Source organism: Erinaceus europaeus, chromosome 9, assembly GCF_950295315.1.
Source record: "Erinaceus europaeus chromosome 9, mEriEur2.1, whole genome shotgun sequence".
NCBI classification, from domain to species: Eukaryota; Metazoa; Chordata; class Mammalia; order Eulipotyphla; family Erinaceidae; genus Erinaceus; species Erinaceus europaeus.
Genome location: NC_080170.1, coordinates 95072155 through 95100018, shown reverse-complemented (window position 1 = coordinate 95100018; position 27864 = coordinate 95072155). Strand labels below are relative to the sequence as shown.

Genomic DNA, 27864 nt, shown 5'->3' with positions numbered 1-27864 from the left:
TTATCTACTTTTACAGAAAAATATCAGCAATATCTACATCTAGATTTTTTTCCAGTATTATTGAGACATAATTAACATACAGAAATATATAAATTTAAAGTATACAGCATAAAAACTTAACTTTCATATATTGTGGAGTAATAACCATAATAAATTTGTTTCATACCCATCGTCTAATTCAGATTTTTCTTTTCAAGTTCATTTCATTTTTTTATAAGAACTCTTACAGTAATTCTGGAGATATAGCACAGCAATTTTTAAAAATTTTTTTATTTATAAAAAGAAACATTGACAAAACCATAGAATAAGAGGGGTACAGCTTCGCACAGTTCCCACCACCAGACCTCCGTATACCAACCCCTCCCCTGATAGCTTTCCTACTCTTTAACCCTCTGGGAGCATGGACCCAAGATCATTGTGGGATGCAGAAGGTTGAAGGTCTGGCTTCTGTAATTGCTTCCCCGCTGAACATGGGCATTGACAGGTCGATCCATACTCCCATCCTGTCTCTCTCTTTCCCTACTGGAGAAGGGTTCTGGGGAAGCGGAGCTCCAAGGCACATTGGTGGGGTTTTCTGTCCAGGGAAGTCTGGTCGCATCCTGCTAGCATCTGGAACCTAGTAGCTGAAAAGAGAGTTAATATACAAAGCCAAACAAACTGTTGAACAATTATGGACCTAAAGGCTGGAATAGTGCAGGTGAAGCATTGGGGGGGTCCTTTATTTTGTAGATAGCTAGTAGGCATGTTTTAGTTATATTTCAGAGGGCCTATAGCTATAACACAGCAATTTAAGCAACAGATTTTCATGCCTGAGACTCTGAGGCCCTGGGTTCACTCCCAGACACCACTTTAATCCAGAGCTGAGCAATTCTCTGATCAAAAATAATTTTATTTATTTATTTATTTTAAACTTCTGTTTTTAAAAATTATTTTTATTTATTTATTGGCTAAAGACAGCTAGAAATCGAGAGGGGAAGGGGAGAGAGAGAGAGAACTGCAGTCTTGCTTCACCACTCATGAAGCTTTCCCCCTGCAGGTGGGGGCCACGGGCTTGAACCCGGGACCTGGCACACTGTAACGTGTGCTACCAGGTGTGCCACCATCCGACCCCTCAAAAATAATTTTAAAAATTCAAAAAACAAAGAACACTTAGATCCTAACTCTTATTACCAACTCTCACATTTATCAGTATTACACAGTAGTGTTAAAACTATAATCACCATGTTATTTATTATATCCTTAGTACTTGTTCATCTTATAAATAGAAGTATCTGCCTTTGACTACCTTTACCCACTTCCTCTTCCCTCCTCTTGCCCTCCAACCAGTTTACCTACAAGACTGATCTCTTTTTCTGAGGTGTGTGTTTGTTTTTTTAGATTCTACATATAAGTGATATCATACAGTCTGACTCACTTCATTTAGCTTAACAGTCCTACGACCCATCCATGTTGTCACAAATATCATGATTTCTTTTTATGACTAAATAATGTTTCACTGTGTGTATATTTATGCTCCAGTTCTTCCTTATCCATTCTTCTGCCAGCAGACACATTGTTTTCGTATCTTGACTTTTTTAAATAACACTGCTCTTAATACAGGAATACAAACAATTCTTCCACAAAATGTTTTTATTTCCTTTAGATGTATTCCCAAAAGTGAAATTGCTGGATCATTTAGTAGTTACACTTTTACTTTCTTTTGGGAGCCTCCATATTATTTTTTAGGCTTAACCAGTTTACAACTTCTATGGAGTATGATGTCTATACTAATTCTGCAAAACAAAATATGAGTCCTTATTCTGCTCTCAGCATTAAATTGTAACATCCCCCAAATGATACATTAGCACTTGTTTATTTTTACAGATTTAGTCATATAAAGCACTAGTGACCGGAAGTACCTAAAAGAGGCATTTAAGGCTATACCGTTCTTTACTTAACAATGGTACTATTTTTACATGTTTTTTTCACTTGTTTTTTAAATAATGAGAGCTCTACCGCATATAAATGTCCCATACTAATTAGCACCTTCGTAAGACATTGTTTACCTTATTATAATTCATTCTCCAGGCTTAAGTGTGTTTGTAATGCATGTTTGGGGGTGGGTAAATGAGTAAGTCTGGCAATACATAAACCATAAATTTCCTTTCCCTTCTAACACTTGATTTTATTACTGTGATATATTGAGAGGATAGTGTAATGCTAAAAATACTATGTTCTGTAGCCCTCATTTTCTGCCCCTTGAGGGGCAGATAAGTATGTTAATTTTGAATCTTCCAAGCAGTCCCAGGAGATTAGTGGAACTAGAATGATTATTCATGATATTTCATTATATTTATTATCATACATGGAACAAAACTTTAGAGAACATGCACTAAAAACTGGATATACTTTAATGTATGGTGAAAATTCATTTTACATGGCCAGGAAATAATTAATCGGTTTTGAACATTGTAAATTACCAGTCACTTAAAGTGACCTTTTTTCATTATTTTCATACCATCCAGTACATTTGCTTGTTCAGGTAGTGACTATGTGCTTTGCAAATTATCCAGGACCTGTGTTTTATCCTTTCTTTCATCTATGATTCTGTTACTACTTTATTAAAACTTTTCTTTGGTGAGAATAAATATATATGGATATAAAATGAAACAACAATCAAGATAATTTTAACATGTGTAAGCTGTCCCACACAAAAGCCAGACAGAAATATGTATTTGTATCTGATGTCTGTCACAAAAATGTTAACTTGACTGAGACTGTGCAGCTATTAACAGTTTCTGACTTAGGTTAAGGTGGGTGACTTAAAGTTCATTCCACTTTATACCAACCAGGATATAATCTACATGAAATTTGTGGGGTTTTTTTTAATACCAGAAATCTTTTGATTCTTAGTAATATGTATGAAATATATATGTGACCTTAAAATATGTTTATGCATTTTCCTTAAGATTTAAATCACTATACCATGTCTTGAACCTTTTTCATGTCACAAGAAAAAAAAGATAGAGAAGATTGCATGTTACCTAGAGTTTAAACTAAAGTTATCAGATAAGCCTGTATTTATGTTTCCCACTGAGTTATGGTGTCATATGTACATGCTAAAGTTAGAGGTTTTATATATTCTAGTAATAGTGATGATGACTATAATTAATGCTTAATATTGCCTTATGGTTTGCAGAAGACTTTCACTTTTTTTTTGGTTTTATTATTTTTATTTTATTTTTAAAATTAAAAAAAAATTTTTTTTTTATTTAAGAAAGGAGACATTAACGAAACCATAGAATAAGAGGGGTACAATTACGCACAATTCCCATAACCTGATCTCCATATCCCATCCCCTCCCCTGATAGCCTTCCCATTCTCTCTCTGGGAGTATGGATCCAGGGTCGTTGTGGGTTGCAGAGGGTGGAAGGGCTGGCTTCTGTAATTGCTTCCCCACTGAACATGGGCATTGACTGGTCGGTCCATACTCCCAGTCTACCCCTCTCTTTCCCTAGTAGGGTGGGCCACTGAGGAAGTGGAGCTCCAGTACACATTGATAGGATCGTCTGTCCAGGGAAGTCTGGTCAGCATCTTGCTGGCTTCCGGAACCTGGTGGCTGAAAAGAGAGTTAACATACGGGGGCCAGGCGTGGCGCACCTGGTTAAGCGCACACATTACAGTGCACGAGGATCTGGGTTCAAGTTCCTGGTCCCCACATGCAGGGGGAAAGCTTCACAAGTGGTGAAGCAGGGCTGCAAGTGTCTCCCTGTCTCTTCTGCATTATTCCCCCTCCCCTCACAATTTCTCTCTGTCTCTATTCAAAATCAATATTTTTAAAAATTTTTTTTAAAAAGAGAGTTAACATACAAAGCCAAACAAATTGTTGAACGATCATGGACCTAAAGACTGGAATACTGCAGATGAAGTGTTGGGGGGTATTCCCTGCATGCTCTTGTGTACTTCTGCTTTCAGGTATATATTTTCCCTTAGTTTATGGGCACGGGTGAACCTATGCTCTATCTCAGGGGACCTGGACTATATCTAGGTTTGGGGACTTTATTGGGGAGTGGAACACCTGGAATGGAATTAGAGAATACTAAGAAAGGAAAGGCCTCACCCGAGTGATGAAGCTGAAGGGTTGTCATTCCACACCTGAAGTCTCTGGTCACAGTCTGAAGTGAAGCATGCTGGCTTGGCACTCATTGCATTGATTAGGTTGCGATCCACTGATGCAATATTATTTGATTTGAATTGAGAGCAGCATGCAGAAAAGTGGGCCTCACCCTAAGGTCCCAGGACTGGGGGAAATATAGGTTCTATAGTGTAAATGTGAGGTTCCTGTTGTCTTAGGGTTCAAGAAGACAATAGATAGTTATTGTTATCGTCACATTATTTTGTGATAGGGTTAACTTTGGAAAGTCCCTTTGTTAGGGTTTGGGGTATAAGATAATAATATAATAATAGTTTTTGTAAAAACTAATCTTGGCAGCAGCCCCAGTGAATTAAAGAGCATTTTATTACACCCTCAAATACATGTGAAGGAATTTAAGCCTGAAGCAGGATGGAAAGAAAAACAGAACTCTTTCCCCTAAACCACATTAGCTTTGATTATTTAGGTCTATTTGAAGACTTTTTAATTTTTATTTATAAAAAGGAAACACTGACAAAACCATAGGATAAGAGAGATACAACTCCACACAGTTCCCACCACCAGAACTCCATATCCCACCTCTTCCCTTGATAGCTTTTCTATTCTTTAACCCTCTGGGACTATGGACCCAAGGTTATTATAGGATGCAGAAGGTGGAAGCCTGGCTTCTGTAATTGCTTCCCTGCTGAACATGGGCATTGGCAGGTCAGTCCATACTCCCAGCCTGCCTCTCTCTTTCTGTAGTGGGGCAGGGCTCTGGGGAAGTGGGGCTCCAGGACACATTTGGTGGAGTCATCTGCCCAGGGAAGTCCAGTTGGTATCATGGTAGGATCTGGAACCTGGTGGCTGGAAAAGAGCTAACATATAAAGTCAGACAAAGTGTTTACTAATCACAAACCTAAAGGTTGGAATATTGCTGATGAAGATTTGGCGTCTCCATTTTGTCAATAACTAGTAGGCCTGTTTTAGTTATATTCCAAAGTGCCCATGACTATACTAGTTTTTTTCTGAGCCTGAGATCTGATATGCAGGTGGACCCAGGTTATTGTCTGGGGAGATAATGTCATGACTGGGAAAAGGGCTAGATCAGGGAAGAGAGTAGCTCCCAAATACGGGACAGGTGTATAAATATTGTTGACTTAAACCCCATTGATTTGATCTGGGACCCATATTCAGCTTAGGAGCCTAATATAGACTGTATATAATCTCTGCATCCCTGTAGGTCTGAGCTTGCATTCTGTGGTCATGAGTAGGAATGTTCCTACTCATGTCTGAAGACTTTTAACTCACAGTTGTTCTGAGGTTGAAATTTTAAAATCTTAATCTAACAGGAAAACACACACAAACAGGGGCAGTTGGTGTTGCACTTGGTTGAGCGCGCACATTAGAATGTGCAAGGACCAGGGTTCAAGCCCCCTGTCCCTACTTGCAGGGGGGAAGCTTCACAAGTGCTGAAACAGTGCTGCAGGTGTCTCTCTGTCTCTCTCCCTTTTAATCTCTCCTTCCCCTCTCAATTTCTCTCTGACTCTATGCAAAATAAATGGGTAAATAAGAAAAAAGATACAAGAAACACACACATGCACACACAATGAATCTCATACTGAGTCTTTTAAGATTAGTTTCTTTTTAGTGTAATGTTCTAATTACAAGGGAGAAAAATCCAGGTATATTATTAGATTTTCAAACATTACTTACAGCACTCAGAATAACTTGTTCTCTTTTCTCAAGTTTGCAGTGATTGCTATATAAACATCAGCAAGGTCTCTTGAGATCTTAAATAAGACTCATTCATTTGATACTTTCTCCTGTGTTCCATTCAGTGCCTTACTGTTTTTCCCAACATGTGGGAAACCTTCCAAAAGCAATGAGATTCCAGATTTGGCAATAATTTCATTGCAAGTTTGATTCCCTTGTTAGAATGTGATTTCTTGACTCCAGAACACCCTTGTGACCTCTTGGGAGTACACTACTAGTGGAAGGATGCTTTCCAAATAAGCCACATTTTGAAAGCAGAGTTTAGAAAATAAGACAGTCTCGTATTGCTACATCCTTAATGTTGCTCCAGGAATGCACTCACATTATCACTCTCAGATGATACTCTCCAAGTATGGAAATGATTATGGTTGAGTGTAAAAACTAGCTCTGTGGACTTGTTTTGCAACGCTTAAGTAGCTTTGTGTGTTCAATTATAAGCCAAAAGAGAAAATGACTGCTTTGGTTTTAGAGGGCAAGTCCTTTCTTTTTTTTCTTGCTTCCATTAGTTTTACTGGAAGAAGGAAGAAAAAAAGACTGGCCGCCTTGGTACCCTGATTTAGGAAGTTCCCTTCTTTGAACTTTTTTTTCCTGCCTCTCACTATAAACTTTTTATTGGTTTTCTAATGTTCGATTCAGATCTAGAGTTTCTTTGACATAGCCTTACTTGCCTCCTCCAATTCTTCAGTCTAGAAGACCCTCCCTCAGTGCTGAACCTGAAGTCTGTTGTTGATCTAGGTCACCGACAAGACTATTCTGGATGTAACTTGCCCCATCCTTGGCTGTGGCAAGACTCTCACCTCCTTGTCTAAGCTCTAACATGACCATATTCCAGAGCGTTCTGAAATGTCACTGATCTGTAGGTCCCATGATTATGTTTACTCCTTGATCTAATAATAGGCTTCTGCGAGATGACATGCAGACAAGTGGTAATGCATGCTATATATGAGAACTTCCAGTATCCCTTTTTTTTTTTCCCCTCTTCAACTTGGTCAGCATCTGATTCACTCTTTTACTTTCGCCATACTACCAACCACTGGGACTGTTGGCCTCCCTTGCTTGCCTTTGATTCCCTGGAGCTTTGCCTGCTGGTTTCTGAGCTTTCTCTAGACCCAGTCTGTCTGAACTGCATTTAAACAACATCTCCCGTTTACAATCCCTGTGCAACCAAGTTCTTGCCTTCTTACTATGTTTTTACTAATTTTTCTAGAATACACAGGGAAAGCAGAAATTTTGAGTAGAAATGAACCCATTTAAAGGACCACTAAAAGAAAAAAAAAATCCAATGCTGTTAAGCCAAGGGAATACTCTTCCCAACATTACTATTCTGGAATGTTGTTTTTGTTTTGTTCTTGCTAAGACCCTGAGTCTGGTCTGTGAAGAAAAACAGATAGAACCATAGAACTTTACAGGAATAAACCATGTGCCATGTTCCATAATTAGCAAATTAAAAATCAAAAGTGCAGCCAGGAAGGTGGTCCACCAGCCGGAGTTTAGGACTTGCAAATGTAAGGCCTGGGATTGGCCACCACATAGGTTGAAACAGTGCTCTGGCCACTCCCCCGCCCAGTCATCAGAAATAAATGAGTCCTTAAATATTAATATTATAACAAAAACAAGTGTAGAATCCTGGTCTCTGTGTCTGTGCTACAACATCTTTTATGTAGGTGTCAAGTCTTCTCTCCTTAATCTGTGGGCACTTTTCTGGTGTCTATGTTTTGTCTTTGACTTCATTGGCTCTTTCCAGTAGCTTTTTTCCAGTATAATACAGAGTTTTTCTTTGAAACTCTGCTATACCTATTTCAATAAGGTCTGGATTTTTTTTTTCTGGGAAGAGGAGGGATCCTCAATGTTTTATCTGAAAGGTCTGTATATAATGTAGTGATCAAATTCAGCTAATGGATCTGGATAAGAATCTAGACATTCTTAATCTCTTTTTTAAAAAAAAATTTTTAATACTAATTTATTCCTTTTTGTTGCCCTTGTTTCTTTATTGTAGTTATTATTGTTGTTGTTGGATAGGACAGAGAGAAATGGAGAGAGGAGGGGAGACAGAGAGGGGGAGAGAAAGATAAGCACCTGCAGATCTGTTTCACCGCCTGTGAAGCGACTCCCCTGCAGGTGGGGAGCCGGGGGCTTGAACCGGGATCCTTAAGCCGATCCTTGCGCTTTGCACCACCTACGCTTAACCTGCTGCACTACCCCCCGACTCCCTAGACATTCTTAATGTCTTGAACATCCAGTAGAGGTTATTTCATACTCATTGTAAACCCAAATGCTGGCATCTTTATACCTAGCAGAGGACTTGAATGTTTCAACTAAACAGTCATGGAATATCGCTGGAGTGTTTCTAACCAAATTATCTTCATTTTGCTAATAGCTTTTATTGAAATTTAAAGATATTGTAAATAAGTACTATCTCTAGCCTATTTGTGTAAGTTAAATACCAAAGTTATTTTTATTTCTACCAGAGTTCTGTTCAGCTCTGGTTTATGGTGGTAAGAGAAATTGAACTTGGACTTTGAAGCTTCAGGCATGAAAACTCTATTTTCATAATCTAATTGCTATCCCCCCCTTCTCCTATTTTTTTTATTACTTGATTGAGTAGATATTTTGGAACATTGCCAAATCACTTTTTAAGTAGCTGTTATCTTAAGCCTGCCCACACACAGCCATCTATTGTGTGATGTGCTTTCTGTTTTACATCTTTTTTTTGTGATTAGAATTACTTCTCATTTTTATATTTTAATTTTATTAGTGACTTATATTGATTTATACAATTATAAGATAATTGGTCTAATTCCAAACTGTTCCCAACACCAGAGTTATGTATCTCCATTCCCTCCACGGAAAGCTACAACAGTTCTTCCAAGGCTGCAGATATGGGTCAACTGTTATTTCTACAACCATTTGTCTATATTTGTATATATTTGCCCATTTTTTTCCCCTGGTTTTGTCTTCTCTTTTCCAGGTCACACCTACAACAATCACTACTACTGAATGTCCTTCCTTTTGTCCTCTTCTCTCTCTGGGTTCTGATGGAGTTCAGAGACCTCTGGTCATCTTCCCCCTATCATTCCTCCCCTGCTGGGAGTATAGATCTAAATTATTTTGGGGGTGAAGAAGGTGGGACTTCTGGCTTCTATATTTGCTTCTCTGATGGACATGGGTGCTGTCAGATTGATCCACACCCCAGCGTCTTTCTGTTTTTCCCGAGTGTGGTAGGTCTCTGGAGTGGTGAAGTTCAAGGACACATTGGTGAGGTTGTCTGCCCAGGAAAGTCAGGATAGAATCATGATTACATCTGCAATTTGGTGGCTAAAAGGGGACAAGATATAGAACAGGACAAAATGATTAATGAACAGGAACCAAAAAGTAGGAATACAGCAGGTGAGAAGAGGGATCTTAGTGTGGAAAGAAGCTAGGAAGTCTATTTCAGGTATGTACCTGGGCTGGCGGGGGGGGATGACTTTTGTAGCTTTGCTTCAGTTTAATAGCTATCATGGAGGTGGACAAAAATATTGTCTCAGGAGATGGTGTCACGGTTGAGAATGGGGCTAGAAAGTTGCATTAGGGCACAGGGTAGATCCCAATCTTGAAGAAAATCTATTAATAAAACCAACTGTTTAGCTCATCTACCTGACCAAGAGCCAATATACATTTATAGTTAGCACAGAAGCCTGTATAACTTCTTGAGTCCCTGTCAGTCTGAGCTCAAAGTTCATGGTCATAGCTGGGAACATCCTAGGTTGCACTCACCTCCAAAGCAGTGTTCCTTGAGTGGCAGAGTAGGATCACCCAACCTCCCTTCTGAGAGTGGGGTAGTCCCTATATTTGCTACTTTATAGGGAGGACAAACTCCTGTAGTGGCCGCTTAGAGGGCTTATGCTGACATTCCTGATGGAAGTGACCAGTGATGGTGGAGAGAGGGCTCTATTAGAGGTATAGGCTCATCATATCTGTGTAGGAATCCAAGGATTCCCTAACTAGACCCCAGATGATGGCATGGTCTGGTGTATTAACCAAAATGTCCTTATTAAGTGAGCCCTTATTTAACTTTTGTAATCTTATTTTATATCTGAGGAGCTTAGACTTTCTCCCAGTTGTTAAAGTGCTGAGTGTCATGTGTTGTATCCCATTAGTATTAGGTTTATGGGATACAACTCCTCTGGGCAGTATATTTGACCTAACTATGCTTTGTGCCCTTTAGGGGTATCAGACAATCACCACATCTTAGATACTGACAGGTCCAAATGGCTTTGTTCTATCTAACCTAAGGTTGTAGGTAACTTAGATACTGAAAAAAATAGAAAACTATATATATATGGGGTCAGACAGTAGCTCAGTGAGTTAAGCGCACATGGCACAAAGCGCAAGGACTGCGTAAGGTTCGAACCCCCGGCTCCTCCACCTGCAGGGGAGTCACTTCACAAGCAGTGAAGCAGGTCTGCAGGTGTCTATCTTTCTCTCCCCTTTTTTGTCTTCCCCTCCTCTCTCAATTTCTCTCTGTCCTATCCAATAACAATGATAATAACAATAATGATAAATAACATTGGCAACAAAAGGGGAAAAATGACCTTCAGGAGCAGTGGATTTGTAGTGCAGGCACCAAGCCCCAATGAAAATCCTGGAGGCAAGATAAATAAATAAATAAATAAATAAATAATATATATATATATATATATACATACAAATATATTTTTAGAGATGCTTGAACAATTTAAGCCCAGTGCCATAACTTAATCATCTGCCATAACTTAATCATCTTACATATCTGAAACATTACTTAGGCTAAAGAAAGTATCTGTACTCAGACTAAAGAAAGTATCTGTACTTTATGGTCTAGGTAGTTAGCTAACTTGAGGTATTAAATCAATCCCCAACATGTTAAGTTGATAGTGATTTATGAGATTATAAAGTAATAGGATTGTAACTTCACACTGTTCCCACCACTGAAAGTCTGTCCCCTTCGCCCCCCACGTCCCTAGATAACCACTAGTTTTCCACAGTCTGGGTATGGACTGGCCTTTTGTTTGTTTGTTTCAAGTTCTGTGTTCAGTTCTCCTAAGTTCTAAATATGAATGAAACCATACTGTAGTTTTCTTTTACCATCTTACTTCACTAAGCATAATCTTCTCTAATTCCATCCATTTTATCCCAAAGGACCCATTTGTTTTGAAATAAGAAGCCATAAATCAACCTCTGAAAGGCAAAGATATTACAAATTCACTGCCCCCTTTGCTCAAGATTGATCCTAAACCCATTAGAAAACTAGATTTAAAAAAATTATTTGATTCTGGGCTTTACTCACCACTCCAAGCTGACTTTTTCTTTTTTCTTTTCTGACAGAGCAAGACAGAGAAGTGTGTGTGTGTGTGTGTGTGTGTGTGTGTGTGTGTGTGTGTGTGTGTGTGTGTGAGAGGGGGGGGGGGAAATGGGGGGGGGGTAACCACAGCACTGAGCTTCCTTCAATGAGGTGAAAGCCAGGCTTGAGCCTGGGCCCTGCACTCTCCAAATAAGTCATTTTGCTGGCCCTAGATTAATAGAATTAAATGAAGCCTGTGCAAATGTTTATACCAGAAATTTCATTTTCTTACATCCTGAGTTATCCTTGCTCTGTTCCTTCCTTCTATTTCAGCTTTTCCCCCTTGTATTATGTAATCTTATTTCCAGCATCTACGTTTACATTCACCTTCTGAGAAGCACTTTCAGGAATTCTCATGTTTAGTTTGCATGGAGTTTGTCATGTCAAACTTTTAATTTCCTGAACCATGCCACTTTCAGCTTTTTCAAAATCAGTTTCTATTCCTGTATTAAGAGAATGGATAATTTAAGAAATGGAGAGATGTTTCTTTCCCCTACCCAAAATCCATTAGCTAATCGGACTTTTAAACATACCAGTCAGGAAACTTGACAACTAAAAGTTTATCTGCCTATTCTTGTCTTTTAAAAACTAAGGGAAAAGAGAGAGGGAAGAGCTCCTTAGGAAATGAGTATATAAGAGAAAAAGGGGCAGGGCAGCAGACACACCCAGTTAAGCACACATAGTATTTTGCTCAAGAACCCGTGCAAGGAACCAGGTTTGAGCCCCCATTCCCACCTGTAGCAGGGATGCTTCATGAGTCTGAAGATGTCTTTCTCTCTCTCTTCCTCTCCATCTCCCTCTCCCCTCTCAATTTCTCCCTGTCCTATCAAATAAAACTGGCGGGGGTGGGGAGGAGGGGGAGAAAATGGCCGCCAGGAGCTGTGGCTTCGTAGTGTCAGCATCAAGCCCCAGTGATAACCCTGTTTGAAAAAAGAAAAAAATATATATATATTTAAAAGGAAAAAAAAAGATATAAGCATTCCCAAACTATTTGAACAAACTCCTCAGTGGCAAGTGTGTTCCTTATTCTTGACACAGTAGCCCAGGACATATGCTTATGCTATTAGATGATTTGCTGGCATTATAATTAGTAATTGGGATAACTATTGATAAAAGTAACTTCCAGGACATATGCTTATGCTATTAGATGATTTTCTGGCATTATAATTAGTAATTGGGATAACTATTGATAAAAGTAACTTCTAAAGGAGCCTTGCTGCCATGTGTCTATTCATTAAATTATTTCACTAAGGACTTCCACCTGGTCCTAGAATTCAGCCAAAAGGAAAGAATTCCATGATTTACTTTACCAGTGTTCACCCTGTTTTCACTGAGCAGTCAGTATGTACAAAAGAGGGTCAGTTCAACCTGGTAATTAAAAGCAAATTGTAAATGAAGAATGTATTTAATCTCAGTGTGCTCAGAGAAAAGGAAGCTTCTTTTATTATCCTCTCTAGATCATCTAGCCCAAAAGGATCTCAGATAAGAGACATGTGTTGACCACATAGAGAAATTACTCATTGAGACACAGTTTATCCATATTTGTATATGCTCTTTCTCCCCACCAACCTGAAAGAGCCAAACACTTATAGCATGTTAATATAATGGTTTCTTAGTTCAGTATTCTGTTAAAAGAGAATTGTAATTCTCTGCACTTAATTTATCAAAGCAGAAATAAATAAGTATATTCTCTTTAAGTTATAATCAAAATTTTTTCCCACTAACACTTTTAAACTCTGAGTGTAAGTTCTTTTCAGATGGATCATATATAGAGATTTTTTTTCTCCCTTCAAAAATGTTTGTGCCTTGTGTTTTTATGTGTAATATTATATAATTTGTCCTATTACAGCCATATTTTCAGAAGACAAAAATACCACAGAGCCCGCTCACAAGATTAAAAATGTCCCACCTATTTCGAACACTCCAGAGCCAACAACAATGCAAGAACCCTTGGTTGGCAGCCAAAAGAGAAAAGCAAGGAAAACCAAGATCACACACCTTGTCAGGACAGCAGATGGCCGGGTATCACCAGCAGGAGGTACTTTGGGTAAGAAGAGGGAGCTTTAAACAGAGATAAGCAAAACAAGCACATGCCCTTCATGACCACATTAACCAGCAGATGTCTTTATTGCAAAATGGGTCTGTTCTGTGGGTTTAGTGGCAGCAACAGTTTCTCTTGGTGGATCCCCTTGAGAACTGTTTCTCTGCACACTCCGAATTGGTAAGTTTCATCTGTGTACCAATCTTAACTTTTTTGAAGAGCATATCTGGATTTCCTAGAAAGGAAAGGTAATGTTCAGTACTGTTCAGACTTCTTCCCTTTCTCAGCATGCACAGAAACAGTTTTGATTAAGTAAAATTCCAAAGGATCTACACTTGAAAAAATACTCAATGAATCATTACTTTTCCATGTTCCACTCTTCAGATCACTACAAACCTGTTTATATCTGGTATTTACACCAATAAGTTATAGAACTTCAGAAATCAACCAGCCTTTCCTATAAAGCTGGTCTAGATGATTACGAGAGCCTACGGGTGCTTCTGGATTAGTTTCTAACCTAATATATTACTAGTTTTTAACTTAGAGTGGTTTTTTTTCACTGTCAGTTGTGTTTTGTGATCTCTTCTTCTTGATGGCCTCTATGCAGCATAAATACCAGTGAGGAAGTGAAGTTAAAGAACAGGAACCAGAATGACACTGAGCATACTCCTCTCAAATCTTGTGGCATTACACCAACTCAGCATCAGTAGTTTTACTTCTGCCTTTCAGCACCTCTAGCATCTCATTCTGTCAGCCCTGAAGGAGTCTTCCTTCCATCTCCCCTAATCCAATTTCCATGAAAAGTCCTAAAGTCCATAATGATGTCTATAAATAGGTGTGTGTGTGTGTGTGTGTGTGTGTGTGTGTAAATGTCTTTTGAGAACAATCAACAATATCTGTATCAGAATTGTTTGCTGAGATGCAGTTAGAAGACAATGAATTTTGTTTAGTTTTACACATGTAGTTTATTAGAATTATAATTTTTTTTAAAACCCCAACTTCACTCTATTATATAAGAGGTGAAATTCCAAGAGGTAGTTTTGTTTCTGAATATATTCAATTAAGTAGGAGTTGGATAAGGAGTAGAATCTGGTTTTTGTAGATGTTTAATCCAGCAGTCTCCTCACTCATTTCCATTATGGGTCTTTTCTGTGATTTTTATTTTATAGATTGTTAGTTAGCATAATTTTCCCTTGCCAGGAGAATGAAAGACTCTAGAGAATATTCCCATTTTTTTTAAGAGAGCACATAGCACTTGCATATCCTAATATATGGCATTTACAGCTTTTATCAATTACTTCCTATCTTTGAAAGGTTTTAAAATCGTGATGAAGAATTCTCTATAGTGACTCCATGATGAAGGAAGTACATTTATGTTTAGTATTTATTATGTTTGTACAGCATCTCATAAGTACCAGTGGGCCCTTCATAAATGCCAGCAGACCCTTTCTCTTCCATATAAGCAGTCTTCACGAACAGAAATGGTTTGGGACCTCACTGGGATTGGTTAATAATATGAGAATTAATTTAGTTATCTTCATTGTGGATATCATAGCATATTGAATGTATAGCTTGTCATAGGGCATATGTGGTAGAATCATCGTCTGGATTTTTTTTTAATGATTATTTTCCCTTTTGTTGCCCTTGCTTTTTATTGTTGTTGTAGTTATTATTGTTGTTGTTATTGATGTCATCATTGTTGGATAGGACAGAGAGAAATGGAGAGAGGAGGGGAAGACAGAGGGGGGGAGAGAAAGATAGATACCTGCAGACCTGCTTCACCACTTGTGAAGCGATTCCCCTGCAAGTGGGGAGCCAGGTGCTCAAACTGGGATCCCTACACTGGTCCTCATGCTTCGCGCCACATGCACTTAACTCTTAACTCGCTGCACTACCACCCGACCCCTATCATCTGGATTTTTAAGGATCCTTTTACAGCATCCATAGACTCTTTTGCAGAAGTCATTGGTTTTATTCTGGCCAAACTTCTTTGTTCCCTTGCTCACTCCAAGACTGACCTATCCTTTGACCTTGAAAAAAAACACAGCTTCTTTTCTGCTCAGCTTCGGGGCACTGCACTGCCCATGGTTGCAATTGGGCTTCATAAAAGAGTTTTGTTATCATGGGAGAACAGACTCTGTAAAAATCCTTTGATAGTCGACAGATGACAAAAGTGAAAAGAATATTAGCCCAATACACATTGTCTAGTGCAGAGTTTTCTCTGCTCCCCGTCTCTGGAGAGAACGGAGTGATTCTCTCGTGATGAATTTCCCTTTCGTTACAGATGACAAACCAAAGGAACAACTGCAGAGGAGTCTCCCTAAAGTAATCGAGTCAGGCTGCAATGATGAATGCTCACACAATGCTGAGACTATGGAGACGAGGAGCAGCACTCCTGAGATGCCCGCTGTGTCTGCGTTCTTTAGCCTTGCTGCACTGGCTGAAGTGGCCGCCATGGAAAATGTGCACAGGTTCGTGGTGGGAAGCCTTACTCTGCCAGGGCTCTGGGGCTCCTGTTAAACTTTGTCTCCATACTTTAAAACAAGGAGAAAACAACATGAAAACCAAAATCATCCTTTCTCTCATGAATTGTGATATTGTTTGCTTTGTATCAGGGTTCCTGAGACTTGGTTAATGAGTAGTTGTGTTCATGTAAGGTGCTACGAAAGTACATGTGCTAGTTAGCAGTGTGAGAAATGTAAGAGTACATAGCCAGGCAAGTGTTTTAACTTTGAGTCTGTTAATCTGTGGCTAACCTTCATTTCTATGTAAAGCCTGAGAGAGCAGAGAAGCAGTACTATTAATGAGTGAGCATGAGCTTTGGCATTCCATCTCTGACCTGAGATGACTGCTAACGCTGCCCCTGGCAAACTACAAAGTCTGGAACAAGATCATTAGCCTCATTACTGTGAATTTTTCCTTCTATAAGATGGGAATTGGTGGTTTCTCTTAAAGATGTTATGGGGGTGGGGGAGGCTTGGCAGTGGCACATCTGTAAGTACATGTAATACCACATGCAAGCACTTGGGTTTGAACCTTTGCTCCGCACCTGCAGCAGGGACGCTTCACAAGCAGTGAAGCAGGTCTGCAGGTGTCAGTCTTTCTCCTTCTCTATCTCCCCTCCCCTTCTCTGTTTCTCTCTGTTTCATCGAAGAAAAAAGGAAACAGAAATGGCTGCTGGGAGCAGTGTGTTCATAGTGTAGGTACCCAGCCCTAGCGATAACCCTGGAAATTAAAAAAATAATGGTATCTGAGGTCTCAGTGCTGGTACTTACTAAATACCTTACCAAAGGGTGGGCTGGTAACAGTGGCTGTATTGAGAGAAGACAATATTCAGAGGAAAGAGCTTTATGGCCAAGGAAAGGTCTGATGTTTCCCAGCATTCTATGTGCAACAAAGTAATTTACGTCTCTGAGCCTCCATTTTCTTGTTCTACACAGTGTAATGATGTCCACAGAGGACCTCAAAGTTGTAAGGATCAGCTGAGATCATAGATGTTAAAGACTTTTGAACTCTATAAAGCCCTACAGAAACTATATTAAGCTCTAAGTATATAGTGGGATATTCTGCTATTTAATGAATCCTTTGAGAAAGTAAAAAGACTTTAGAAAATTCAGCTAAATTTCATATTTTCATTCAAAGTGGATTACCCACACATGATCTGCTTTTAATTGATGCTTAATGTTCAGTACAAAAGAACTTGAAACTCTGTATATCTTGTATACCCACCCATCAGGCTCCATCCTCCTCTTTCACATCCAGGTTTAGAAGACCTGGACATAAGTTTTGTTTGACCATTGCTCTTTACCTGTCATATTATAGTTCTAGTGTTTCCCCACAGATAGCCTCTAGATATTTCCAAGAAGTCAAATTCCTTTTCATGTGTACATTGCAAGTGCCTAATAGGAAGTGAATGCTGACAGACATTGTTAAAATCGTTCAAGTCGCTAAGGGAGGAAACATACAGACACTTCTCCACTCATGGAGTTTTATAGTCAAGTCAAGAAGACAAACTCATCCATATAAAAAGAATTAAACGTTTGCCTGAGTGTTACTAAGTACCCCCCATAAATTATGGAAATAAGAGATCATATAAAATTCAGAGACTGAGTCAGAATCGGAGGATTCAGTTAAAGTTACACCACACAGACACCACTGCTGCTGCCAGCATTCCCTCCTAAACTTGACTGTGATCACACCATTGCTTTGTTAACCAGCCTTCCATAAACTCCACTTTGCAAAAACCCCAGCAAATCTTCCTACTTGAACCACCACCACCAGCCTTCCTCCCAACCCCAGCCTATATCAACTTTGTGGAGTTGCTCACTACTACCCAAGCGAACCAAGACTTTGTACATCCTCTGGAAGGTGAACTGCTGCTCCTCCTTCCAACTCTCATCTTTTGTCCTCTTCTGCCAGTCCTCTTCCTAAAGTCCTTTCTTTTAGACCGACTGCTATTTTGGACTGTAATTAGTTCTCTGTGCTTCTGACTCCACCAGTATATTTGGGAAGCAAAGTACTGGCTTTCTTCATATCCCCAGTTTCCTTAATTCATAATATATCAAGAGATGACTGAACAGATGAGTGGGGGAACTGTTCTTGACTTCTAACTGCTAGAGTTAGCTACCAGACAGATAGAATATAATGTGAGTAAAGGGTCTTCTTTTTTTAAATCTTTCATTAACTCGAATATCACTGCCTACTGGAATTTTACTATCAACATAACAAATAGGTAGTGTTCATAACATCTAGAAAAACAGATTCCTCCTGCTGAATCTTAGCTTACCAAGCAGTGTTACCAGCCCACCTCTACCTATATGTTTACTATTATTGAACCCAGACAACATATCTTTTTTATTGTTATGTCTTTTTATGTGTGGTTTAATACTGATTTACAAGATTGTATGGGGTATAATTGTAGTTAAGGATGTGATTTCATACAGTTCCCACCAACAGATATCTATGTCCTGTCCACTCCACTGGACACGTCACTATTGTTTATCTTTCTAGGAATAATATGAACCAGTTCTTTTGGGGGTGCAGAAGGTGGGAGTTATGGCATCTGTATTTGCTTCTTCACTGGACATGGGAGTTAGCAGGTTGATCCATATCTCCAGTCTGTTTCTGTCTTTCCTGACAGCATATCCTTGAATTATTGCTTAGGCATCAACTCAGTTCATGGTCTAGACTCTAGAGGATGATCAGCAGAGTAGGAGTATTAATGTAGTACTCTTCTTGATGCAGATACCTAATGCTTAAAATGCATTTTTGTAAAAATCATGAATAGGAACTTGAAATAAAACTTTATTGAGAGCCTAGTTATTTAGCAGGAGTTTTATAAGGAAGAAAGGTCGCTAAATTAAATCCTAAAGCTAACCTTGCCAGGTGTCTTTCTAGTTTCATTTTATCAGTGGCACAGATTGTTAATGACCTTGTCAAATGCTCACAAACTATGCTGAGTCAAGATTTATTTAAACTGAGGTTCTTGAGCCAAGATGTCTTTGTCTTTGCTCCGACTTGCTGCTTTAGCAAGGGTCTTACATGTCGTAGAAGATGCTGAAGAATCTCACGAGCTTAGGCACTGCAGCATCAGTTGTAGCCACCTCGTGTTCCTTCTTCTATTTCATTTTCTTTTCAAACTAGGCTTTCACCTCAATTTTGTTCTTTCCTTCTTGCTTGCTTGCTTGCTTGCTTACTTTCTTTTTATCTCACACTGTACTTTTCACCTTTCAACGGTCTTATTTTCCCTCTATTTCCTGTCCCAGTGCTTATTAAAATTCTTTTGACTTTTTGCAATACTGTTACATATTCAATCTTAAAGGAAAGAAGGAGCACTTTAATTTCATTTTTCTTGAAGAACGAATGGTGCATATTGAACAGTTGTTGCTTACAGCATTCCCACATGAGTAAACAGATTAATCCTGAGGTTTGATTATAACACATGTTTTGTTTTTCTAAAGCCTTCATATCTCAGGCTGTTAAGTGATCATTGGATTCTGAAATTCCCAAATGTTATAATTTATCTATATTATTTTTCTTTCGGGTGCAACAAGAGAAAGAAATGTGAATGTAGTTAGGGAGCAGATATCATTTGAATGTTAAAATAGCTCGGTTTGTTCTGTATAACCTGAAGAAGATATGATATTGAAAGGTCAAAACACTGAAATCATCACTACCGTAACACCTATTTTCAGCACAGCGCTGTGTGCTGCAGACCCTTGAGAATGGAGCAGTGCATGTACATTGTCTAGACTTGGTTAGTCTGTTGGAAAATGTCAAGGAGGTGCCCGATCCTGTCTTTCTAGAGTAAGCTGTTTAGCAACCACAAAGACATCTGAGCAGTTTTCTAACAACCACTGAGTAAATCATATTCTTCCTATTCGTTAAACAAAAACTGAAGGGAAAAAAACTTTATATTACAGATATTGGGTATTTCCATTCGTTTTTTAGTTTTGTTCAGAGTCCTACTAATATGTATTGATTTGGGCCCAAACTGACTAGGTTCTGTCACAGTACAAAATTTAGTGATGGCACTTAATCCTCTTCCCCTTTACCTACTCCATATCTATGAGAAATTTTAATTATAACTTTCATTTCATTTGTTCTTCTAGTAGTAGTCTAACTCTCTTTCTCTTCAGGGGTCACCATTTTGCTCTACCGGGGATGGACAACCTCCTGACTCCCTGGGACTTAAGCATTCTTTAGTATCAGTAAAGCAAGAGGAAAACTGTTTTCCTGGACCCACAGCCCTTAGCTGAAAGTTTCCCACTTCCTAGGGAATTTCTACAAATCTGTTAGAGCTTTAGATTTTGCCTCTGTAAAATGGAGGTGGTCGGTGTGGAGCAGAATATGTTGTTGAGTTGTGAGAGACAAATGAAGAAAAGTCACTTTTAAAAGGGATGATGAATGGTTTTGATCCATAGAATAAGAAATCAGTATCTTTCAAACAAGGTGTTGGGAGGTTTTTGTTGGTTATCAGTCTCTTATTCCTGATAGCATATGCTGAACATATGATTTTTTTCTCTCCCTCTTGTTTTACAGAGGTCAGAGGTCAACCCCACTCACCCATGATGGACAGCCAAAAGAAATGCCACAGGCTCATGTACTTATTTCCTGTGCTGACCAGTGAAGCGTTCTTTAATTGTAAAACATTGTGCTTTACCTACTACCCTAGCCTTGTCTTTACCGAGGGATGCTAGTGAGTCCATATGGTGGAAAACATAGACTGCAAACGAGTGCTTGTTGCCCATCACAGTCCAGATTCACTTGAAGCCGAAGTTAGCATCCTGGGTCGGTTTGTTCTTTCTGAACCCAGAATTTGTGAGGGTGATATTATCTGTCTGATAATGAGCAGAAGCAGAATGTTTGTGGAGCTTTGCTTTCTATTGAAGGCTTTTGACGGTAACAGGTGGTAACTTGGTAAAAGGCTGCCTTTACTGTAGCTCATCCAGCATCTCTTTTACCAACCAGAGAGTGTAAAACTAGTTTCGTATTTTACCTAGTTATTCTTTCAAAAAACAAAAAAGAAAAAACTGACGCACTGCACTAGTTATTATTAGATAGTCTTTTTTGTACATGGAGATTTAAGTTTAAGATGGTTTATATAATAGGTTATACCTACATTTATATTGTAGAATAATATTAAAAAGCCTGTTCCAGAGACTCCCAAGCAGCAGGGGCAGGCAGATGTACCATTGTTAGCGGTGTATGCTCGGCCTTGTGGTCCATATATTCTGCACTTTTATATTTGCCACCAGAGTGGTAGTTTGTTGGCAAAAAAACAAAAACAAACAGAGCTAAAATTTACAATTCTTACAAGCTGAATTTTTTTCTTAGCCTTGAATGACCAAGAAGAACTTGCTTGGGTCAAATTTTGGCAAATATTTTTCCCAAACAGGGAAAGAGTCCTACAGATTTCTGATGTTTTCATGCCTTGAGGATTTGTTTATTTTTACACAAGGGTCTAAGTGACCAGTGGTTCGTTCATACAAACAAACAAAAAAAGAGAGAGAGAGAAAATATTATTCAGAAGTGACCTTAGTATTACTTCACTATTCTGAACACATTGAAGATGCTCACTTCATGTGGACTTTGAGCTACAGACCTTTTACATCCACTGCAGACAGACTGGACGGGTTGCAATTGCTATGCACAGCCTAATTGGCACTGCAAGTTTTTAGAGCCATTTTGACTTCATGTTGTGAAAGAGGTATGGAGTCAATGATGATGGGGTGGGGGTGAGGGGGGTAAGCCTGACCAGAGTGGGACTCTCAATCATAGACACACCTGCAAGTTTCTGTTTCCTTTTTGTGTTTTGTTGCTTTTAAACATAAAACCAACCACACATATGCCAGTGCCAAGTGGATTAACTGGCTTAGAACATTCAACATATTGACTTAACCACCTGACGTTCACAGTGTCTGGTTTCCTAGCAACAGATGCAAAGTGATAAATCAAAATTAGTCTGAAGCCAGATTTTACAGGGTATTTGTTCCATAGCACAAAGTATTTCCCCACTCTAGCATCACAGCACAAACTACCAAATTTTAATTATTGGACTCCAGCAATAATTTTTATTGATTTTTTTCAAACTGGTGGAATTTTGATAGTGTTAGTTCAAGTTTGATGCTTTTGAATTAGATCTCTAAATGGTGACAGTTTACAAGGTTTTATCTCACTTTCTTATTTATACTTGACTGAATTGTAATGAAGATTTTCTTTTCTAATTGTAATTTGACCTAATAGCCATAAAAATAACTCTATTAATACTGAAGAGGTTTAGCTTTTCATGGTTGTAGATATTACTTCAGTTTCGGTGCTGGAAAATATGTACAACATTCTAACAGAATTGAAAAAGAATATAGTGATCCCTTTGTTTTTCCAAAGCAGATACAGAGGGCAGCAGCGCATTGGAGTGGTGTCCTCAAAAATTACATATTCCTCGTGGGCACAGAGAAGAAAGAAACTATTAAGCAAAGATAATCAGAAGTTAAAGCTTAACCCTACTTACATAAAAATAAATCAGGAAAGCAGCCCCAGATTTTAGCATACTATCTTTCCTATGATGACCTTTTATTAGTATTTTCTAAATTTCAAAACACAAAGTGAATGTTTGAAAATTGCTGGGTCCCAATGTTGGTGGTGGCTGTTGGGTTATTTTATTATTTTTTCTTTTTGGACCACTTGCTAGTAATGATTTTAAAAACATAATTAGCTAAAATCCAAAAAAAAAAAAAAGAAGAAGAAGAAAAAGAAATGAAAATTGTATGGTGCAGAACATGCACCTTGACAATGGTACTAACTTGTTATTCTATAGAACACATTAGAATAGTTCTATTTTTGCCAGAGCACCCTCCTTCAGTCCTCCAAGTACATTTCACTAGATTTCCTTAAGAAATTGCTGTATATTCATGGGACCTTTTTAAAAAAAAATTAAGGAAAGCAAAACAAGATTACTTTTTTCTATGTGATTAATAAATATCTTACTTGATCTGCTTTTCCTAAACCTCAGTGGCTTTTCCCTTAGGCAGGGGTTGGGGTGGGAGGGCAACTTACTGGATATGACTGTTTTCAGATACTTTAAAAAAAAAACTTTTTGTAGAAATGCTTAATTTTTAAGCGGTTAGGCACCGAGAGTAGCAGAAATCCTGCAAAGCTTTATAGTTCTTTAGATACTCGCCTTGTTGTTTCTGAGTGAAGTCTTGATTTCAATAATAGTGCTTTCCTCATGCCCTGAATCCACTGGAGAAGGGTGTTGGTATTTTCAGGTAACATTTGTTAGCACAAATATCAGACCAACATGTACTCCCTCCCCCATTTATCATTCTCATTTCATTTTTCTCATTCTTGTTTTTATTTTGGAAAGTCATATTGCTATGGTGTGTACCTTAATCTGCCAGCAAACACCATCTACACTAACATTTGTCCCACAAGCATTCTCCAGAGAAAAAGTTGTTGCACCTTATGTATATCTCAAGAAAACCAAAATATGATGCTCTTCTGCTTTGTTTTATTCTAAATTGTTGTATCATATCTTTCTGAAACCATTCTGAATTTAGCTGAAATGATTGATATTTATGCTTTTAACCTTAATTTCTGGATTCAAACCTGTATATAAATCTTTTGGAAAAAAATTGTCCTAGCCCTCCTCTGTGATGCTGGAAGTGGATGATTTAGTCTCAGATGGAGACACAGTACTGTTCCAGTTTTCTTTAGACTTTTATTTATTTAGTTATTCTGGGTATTTCCTATATAATTTTGAAGTTTGTAGAGTATATTATACTAACTGAAGCTGCAGCTCCAAGAAGCTGAGAAAAAAAAATACTGTAAGACATCCTTTAAAATGTTGTATGAGTTTGGATACTGTAATGAGATCAGGAAAAGAAAAAAATGACCCACAGCAACATTGAAAGTACAGGTTCTTATCCCCAAATTAAGTTAGTAGATTGTAGATCAGAACAATTCTATCACTAAAGCCTTTTTTCAAGGATAAAATCATACTGTTGCATTCAACAGTCTTTTTTTCCCCTACAAAGACCAGAAAAAAGACTTATTTAATTCTGTCAAATGATCTTTCTACCAATGCCATCTCAAAGCCATGCTAAGATATTTTCCACATTATCATGGTTATTCTAATTCCTGCCATTAAAACTGCTGGAGGAAAAAAAATATATATATATATATGGAACACTATGAACAGAATAGAGCATCTGAACTGGCCTGGTTATTTCAGCCCAACATGTTAAGTCTCCGTCATGTTCTTAAGTCAGATGCTACTCTGCCTAAATCATAAAATTTTGTTTGCACTCTGTAGTCTTTGGCTCATCATAAAGAAATGTATGTACCTATGTGAAATCTAAGCAAATTATAAATCAATATAAAACTGAGTGAACTGGACACTCAATGACATGTGTTATACAATGTGTTTTGGAAGGGTGGGGGATGGGAGTATCAAATAGCTCTGTTCCTAGTTTGGCATTTGACATAAATGTGAAGCAGTGGGACCATGCTGCCTGCTAAACTACTGTATGAAACCTAAGTGTTCTGGAGACCAGAGGCCAGAGGCCAGCATCTGTACAACAAAGAAGAAGCACCAGACTTCACTGAGGAAAAGAAAGTCTTGCAAGACCTGGAGTCATCAGCGGCAGACAGAAAGTGTGGTTGTACATGATGCTGTTAAGGAGATTCACCTTTGATTGCACTGCTCCACAGAGCCCTCATGTAAGGCCAATCCTAATGGGCTACCTCGGCTTTCAAAGTTAATTTCAGTAAGTCCTGTTCAAAGGTTTGTCTCTTTTTGCTTCTACCTTCAGTGCCACTTTTTTCCACTGCAGTGTTTCGACTTCACAAACCGCCTTCTCCAGAGAGAACAATGTATTGTTGGAAATGGGCAGTTGAAGCAAATGCTGTTATTACATATGACCTATAAAGTATTCAAAGTGACTGCTAGGTGGAAATTAAAATTTAGCTGTTCCCACATGGGTCCTTGTTCCACACCTTATAAACAAAAAATAGTGTACTAATTGTTGATTACATGTTGCTTTTATTTCTGCAATCATTCCCAAAGAACGAGATCTGAATTTTGGGATTTTTAAAAATCTTAATCTAGAATGACTAACACCATAACTACAATTTTTAGAATGTCAGTTCATCTTACTAAGTATGTCTAGTGAAGTATTTGAGTTTGGTGGACTGCTCTGTTCTAGTTTGGACTTGATAGCTAAATTAAGTTTACCCTGTATACGTTTACCATGTCATTTTCCCTGAGGACATTATCTCCTTTTGTTTCAGAAAAAAAAGAAGCAACAAAAGAGTGGATAATAAAACAACTATATTCTCCCATCATACACCTCCATCTATGTATACTATACTTTACTAATATATATATGTACATCCTCCTCCCCCAAAAGAAGTTTCCTCTCCTGGCAAATTTTATTTTTTAGTGGTACACTTTATATTATTAAGCTGATTCTGTGGCACTTTCCTTGTTGTAGCCAGTGGTCAAAAGTGATCCTGCCCTCAGATTGATTTTTATGCACAGAACTAGCCCTTATGGACATTATTACTCTTTCCAAAGATTTCCTAGTAACTTGGGCCAAAACTGGTTACTAATGTAACAGGACCTAATCCAATGCCTCCAAACCCTCCCACCTGCACCACAAATCTTACCTCACAGCTCTAACCTAAATCACAGAGGCACACATGTTTCACGAATTAACAGTCATCTCTCCCTGCAGCCCCCAAGGGGGGGGGTGGTTCATGTCCCCTGACACCTCACATTAGTGCCTCGGCTCTAAAAGTGGCAGAACTGGGGGGTGGGGGTGGGGGGGCAAGGAAGGTTCATGATCTGGAGCTCAGCACATGCTCAGCAACATTCTTCTCATTTTGTTATCACTAAAACAAGTCTCTTGCTCTCAGGAATTTGTCAAATAAATAACCACCTGAGATTCCACATAGCAGATTATGAACTTTTATCAAAGGTTTGAATTGCTTATGTACATGTCATAAATTAACCATAGCTTCATTTGACCAGCAGGTCTGAAGTCTGTTGACAGTTTCAGCATGACTGAATCGCTCATTGTTTGCTTTCAGAAATTGGCTTGGTTCTCTTTAGAGTTGGTGTAAACATGCCATGTAATAAATGATTTCCACTTAATGGTACAACAGAATTATTGCTTTCTTAGATGTATGTGTAGTAAAAGTCAATATACACCTTTATATAATTTCTTCAAAATCTTATACTTAATTTGATATTTCTAAAAATTGCACATGTAAGTCATGTGTATAACATGCTAAAGTACTTTAACTGTGATCTTAAAACTGAATAAAATATTTAATAAAAATTTGAAATATTTTAAAGAAATTATTGAAATATATTTATTTATCTTCATACTACTGGCCATAAGAGTATGTGTCTTCAGTATTTTCAGTAATCCAAACCCACTGAAAACAGGGAGGTTTTTATATGTATGTAACTTGATAATATTCATTTTATTTTTCCCCTTTATTGAGGGGATTAATGGTTTACAGTTGACAGTAAAATGTAGAAGTTGATACATGTGTTACATGTCTCAGTTTTCCACATAACATTCTAACTCTACCCCCCCACAGCCACCAACTAGTTTCTCCTCTGCCATCATGTTCCAGGACCTGAACACTTCCCACTCCCCCTACGCCCCCATCCCAGAGCCCTTTACTCGGTATGATATGCCAAATCCTGTCCAAGTTCTCCTTTATGTTTTAGGGAAGATGTTTTAACTAAAGTAAAATAATTCAGTTACCTCAGAATAATCAAATGGCACTCTTTCCTCAACTGTTTGGGGTTCATTATCTGAGCAGCCTTCTTTACTTTTCCCTCATATATGGGGTCGGCTTTAGTCTACTGCTCAGAACTGAAGTCCTTGGAATTCACATGACTTGAACATACTGTCTTTCCTTGAACTACTAGTCTTTTTTTATTATTTCTTTATTGGGGATTTAATGTTTTACATTCAACAGTGAATACGATAGTTTGTACATGCATAACATTCCCCAGTTTTCCATCTGAACTACTAACAAAATCATGGAAGTGTTACCATCAGAACAGTCAGCTTAAAGTATAGTCTCAAACATCAGATCTGCTGAATGCATGTTGCTGAACTTTGGAGTCTTGGATAATTCTTTTTTCCTTTTTGGAGGGTGTATATATATATATATACACACACACACACATATATATATATATTAAACTTATGGGTTTTGCATTCATGCAGGCTTCAAGTTCTGGCTCCACCCACCCATTTGCCATATTTTTTCCCCTAAACCACGCTTATTTTAATGATAGTGGTGATAATGCCTCCTCATATCACTGTTGGATTGAAAAGAATATATATGAAAATGGTGGCATATTGGAGGCTATAACATAAATGCTCATTAAATGGTGATTGTTGATTGATTTCTATTCCAACTCTGAGGTTGATATATCTAAGTCTTACTCAAATGAGATGCTAATTATAACTTTTTCTTCAAAAATGAATTTCTTTTTTTAATTTTTATTTATAAAAAGGAAACACTGACAAAAACCATAGGATAAGAGGGGTACAATTTCCACCACCAGTACTCCATATCCCATCCCCTTCCCTGATAGCTTTCCTATTCTTTATCTCTCTGGGAGTATGGACCCAAGGTCATTGTGGGATGCAGAAGGTGGAAGGTCTGGCTTCTGCAATTGCTTCCCCGCTGAACATGGGCATTGACAGGTCAATCCATACTCCCAACCTATCTCTTTCTTTCCTTAGTGGAGCAGGGTTCTGGGGAAGCAGAGCTTCAGGACACATTGGTGGAGTCATCTGACCAGGGATGTCTGTTTGGCATCATGGTAGCATCTGCAACCTGATGGCTGAAAAAAGAGTTAACATATATGGGCCCCAGATCAGATCAGAAATGAATTTCTTACGGGATAAGCTGTTTCAAGAGATCTGATCATATAAAAAGCCAGAATAGGGTAAATTTACAGTTAATACATGTATAGGTTGCAATGTCATTGTTTAAATAAAATTAGCCTTCCTAGTGAATTACATTTTCAAATATAACACA

General features: G+C 38.3%; 1 protein-coding gene across 11 annotated transcripts in view; it reads left to right on the top strand.

The window, feature by feature from the left end:
• The window catches only part of BBX (BBX high mobility group box domain containing), a 339966-nt gene extending 313816 nt beyond the window's left edge, over positions 1 to 26150 (top strand). For all 11 annotated transcript variants that reach the window (XM_060198418.1, XM_060198419.1, XM_060198424.1 and 8 more), the window contains 3 exons: positions 13099 to 13287; positions 15575 to 15761; positions 20332 to 26150. In XM_060198418.1, the coding sequence (XP_060054401.1) occupies positions 13099 to 13287; positions 15575 to 15761; positions 20332 to 20419 (464 nt within the window). In that variant the 3' untranslated portion in view covers positions 20420 to 26150. The remainder of the gene's footprint in view (positions 1 to 13098; positions 13288 to 15574; positions 15762 to 20331) is intronic.
• The last annotated feature ends 1714 nt before the right edge of the window (positions 26151 to 27864 follow it).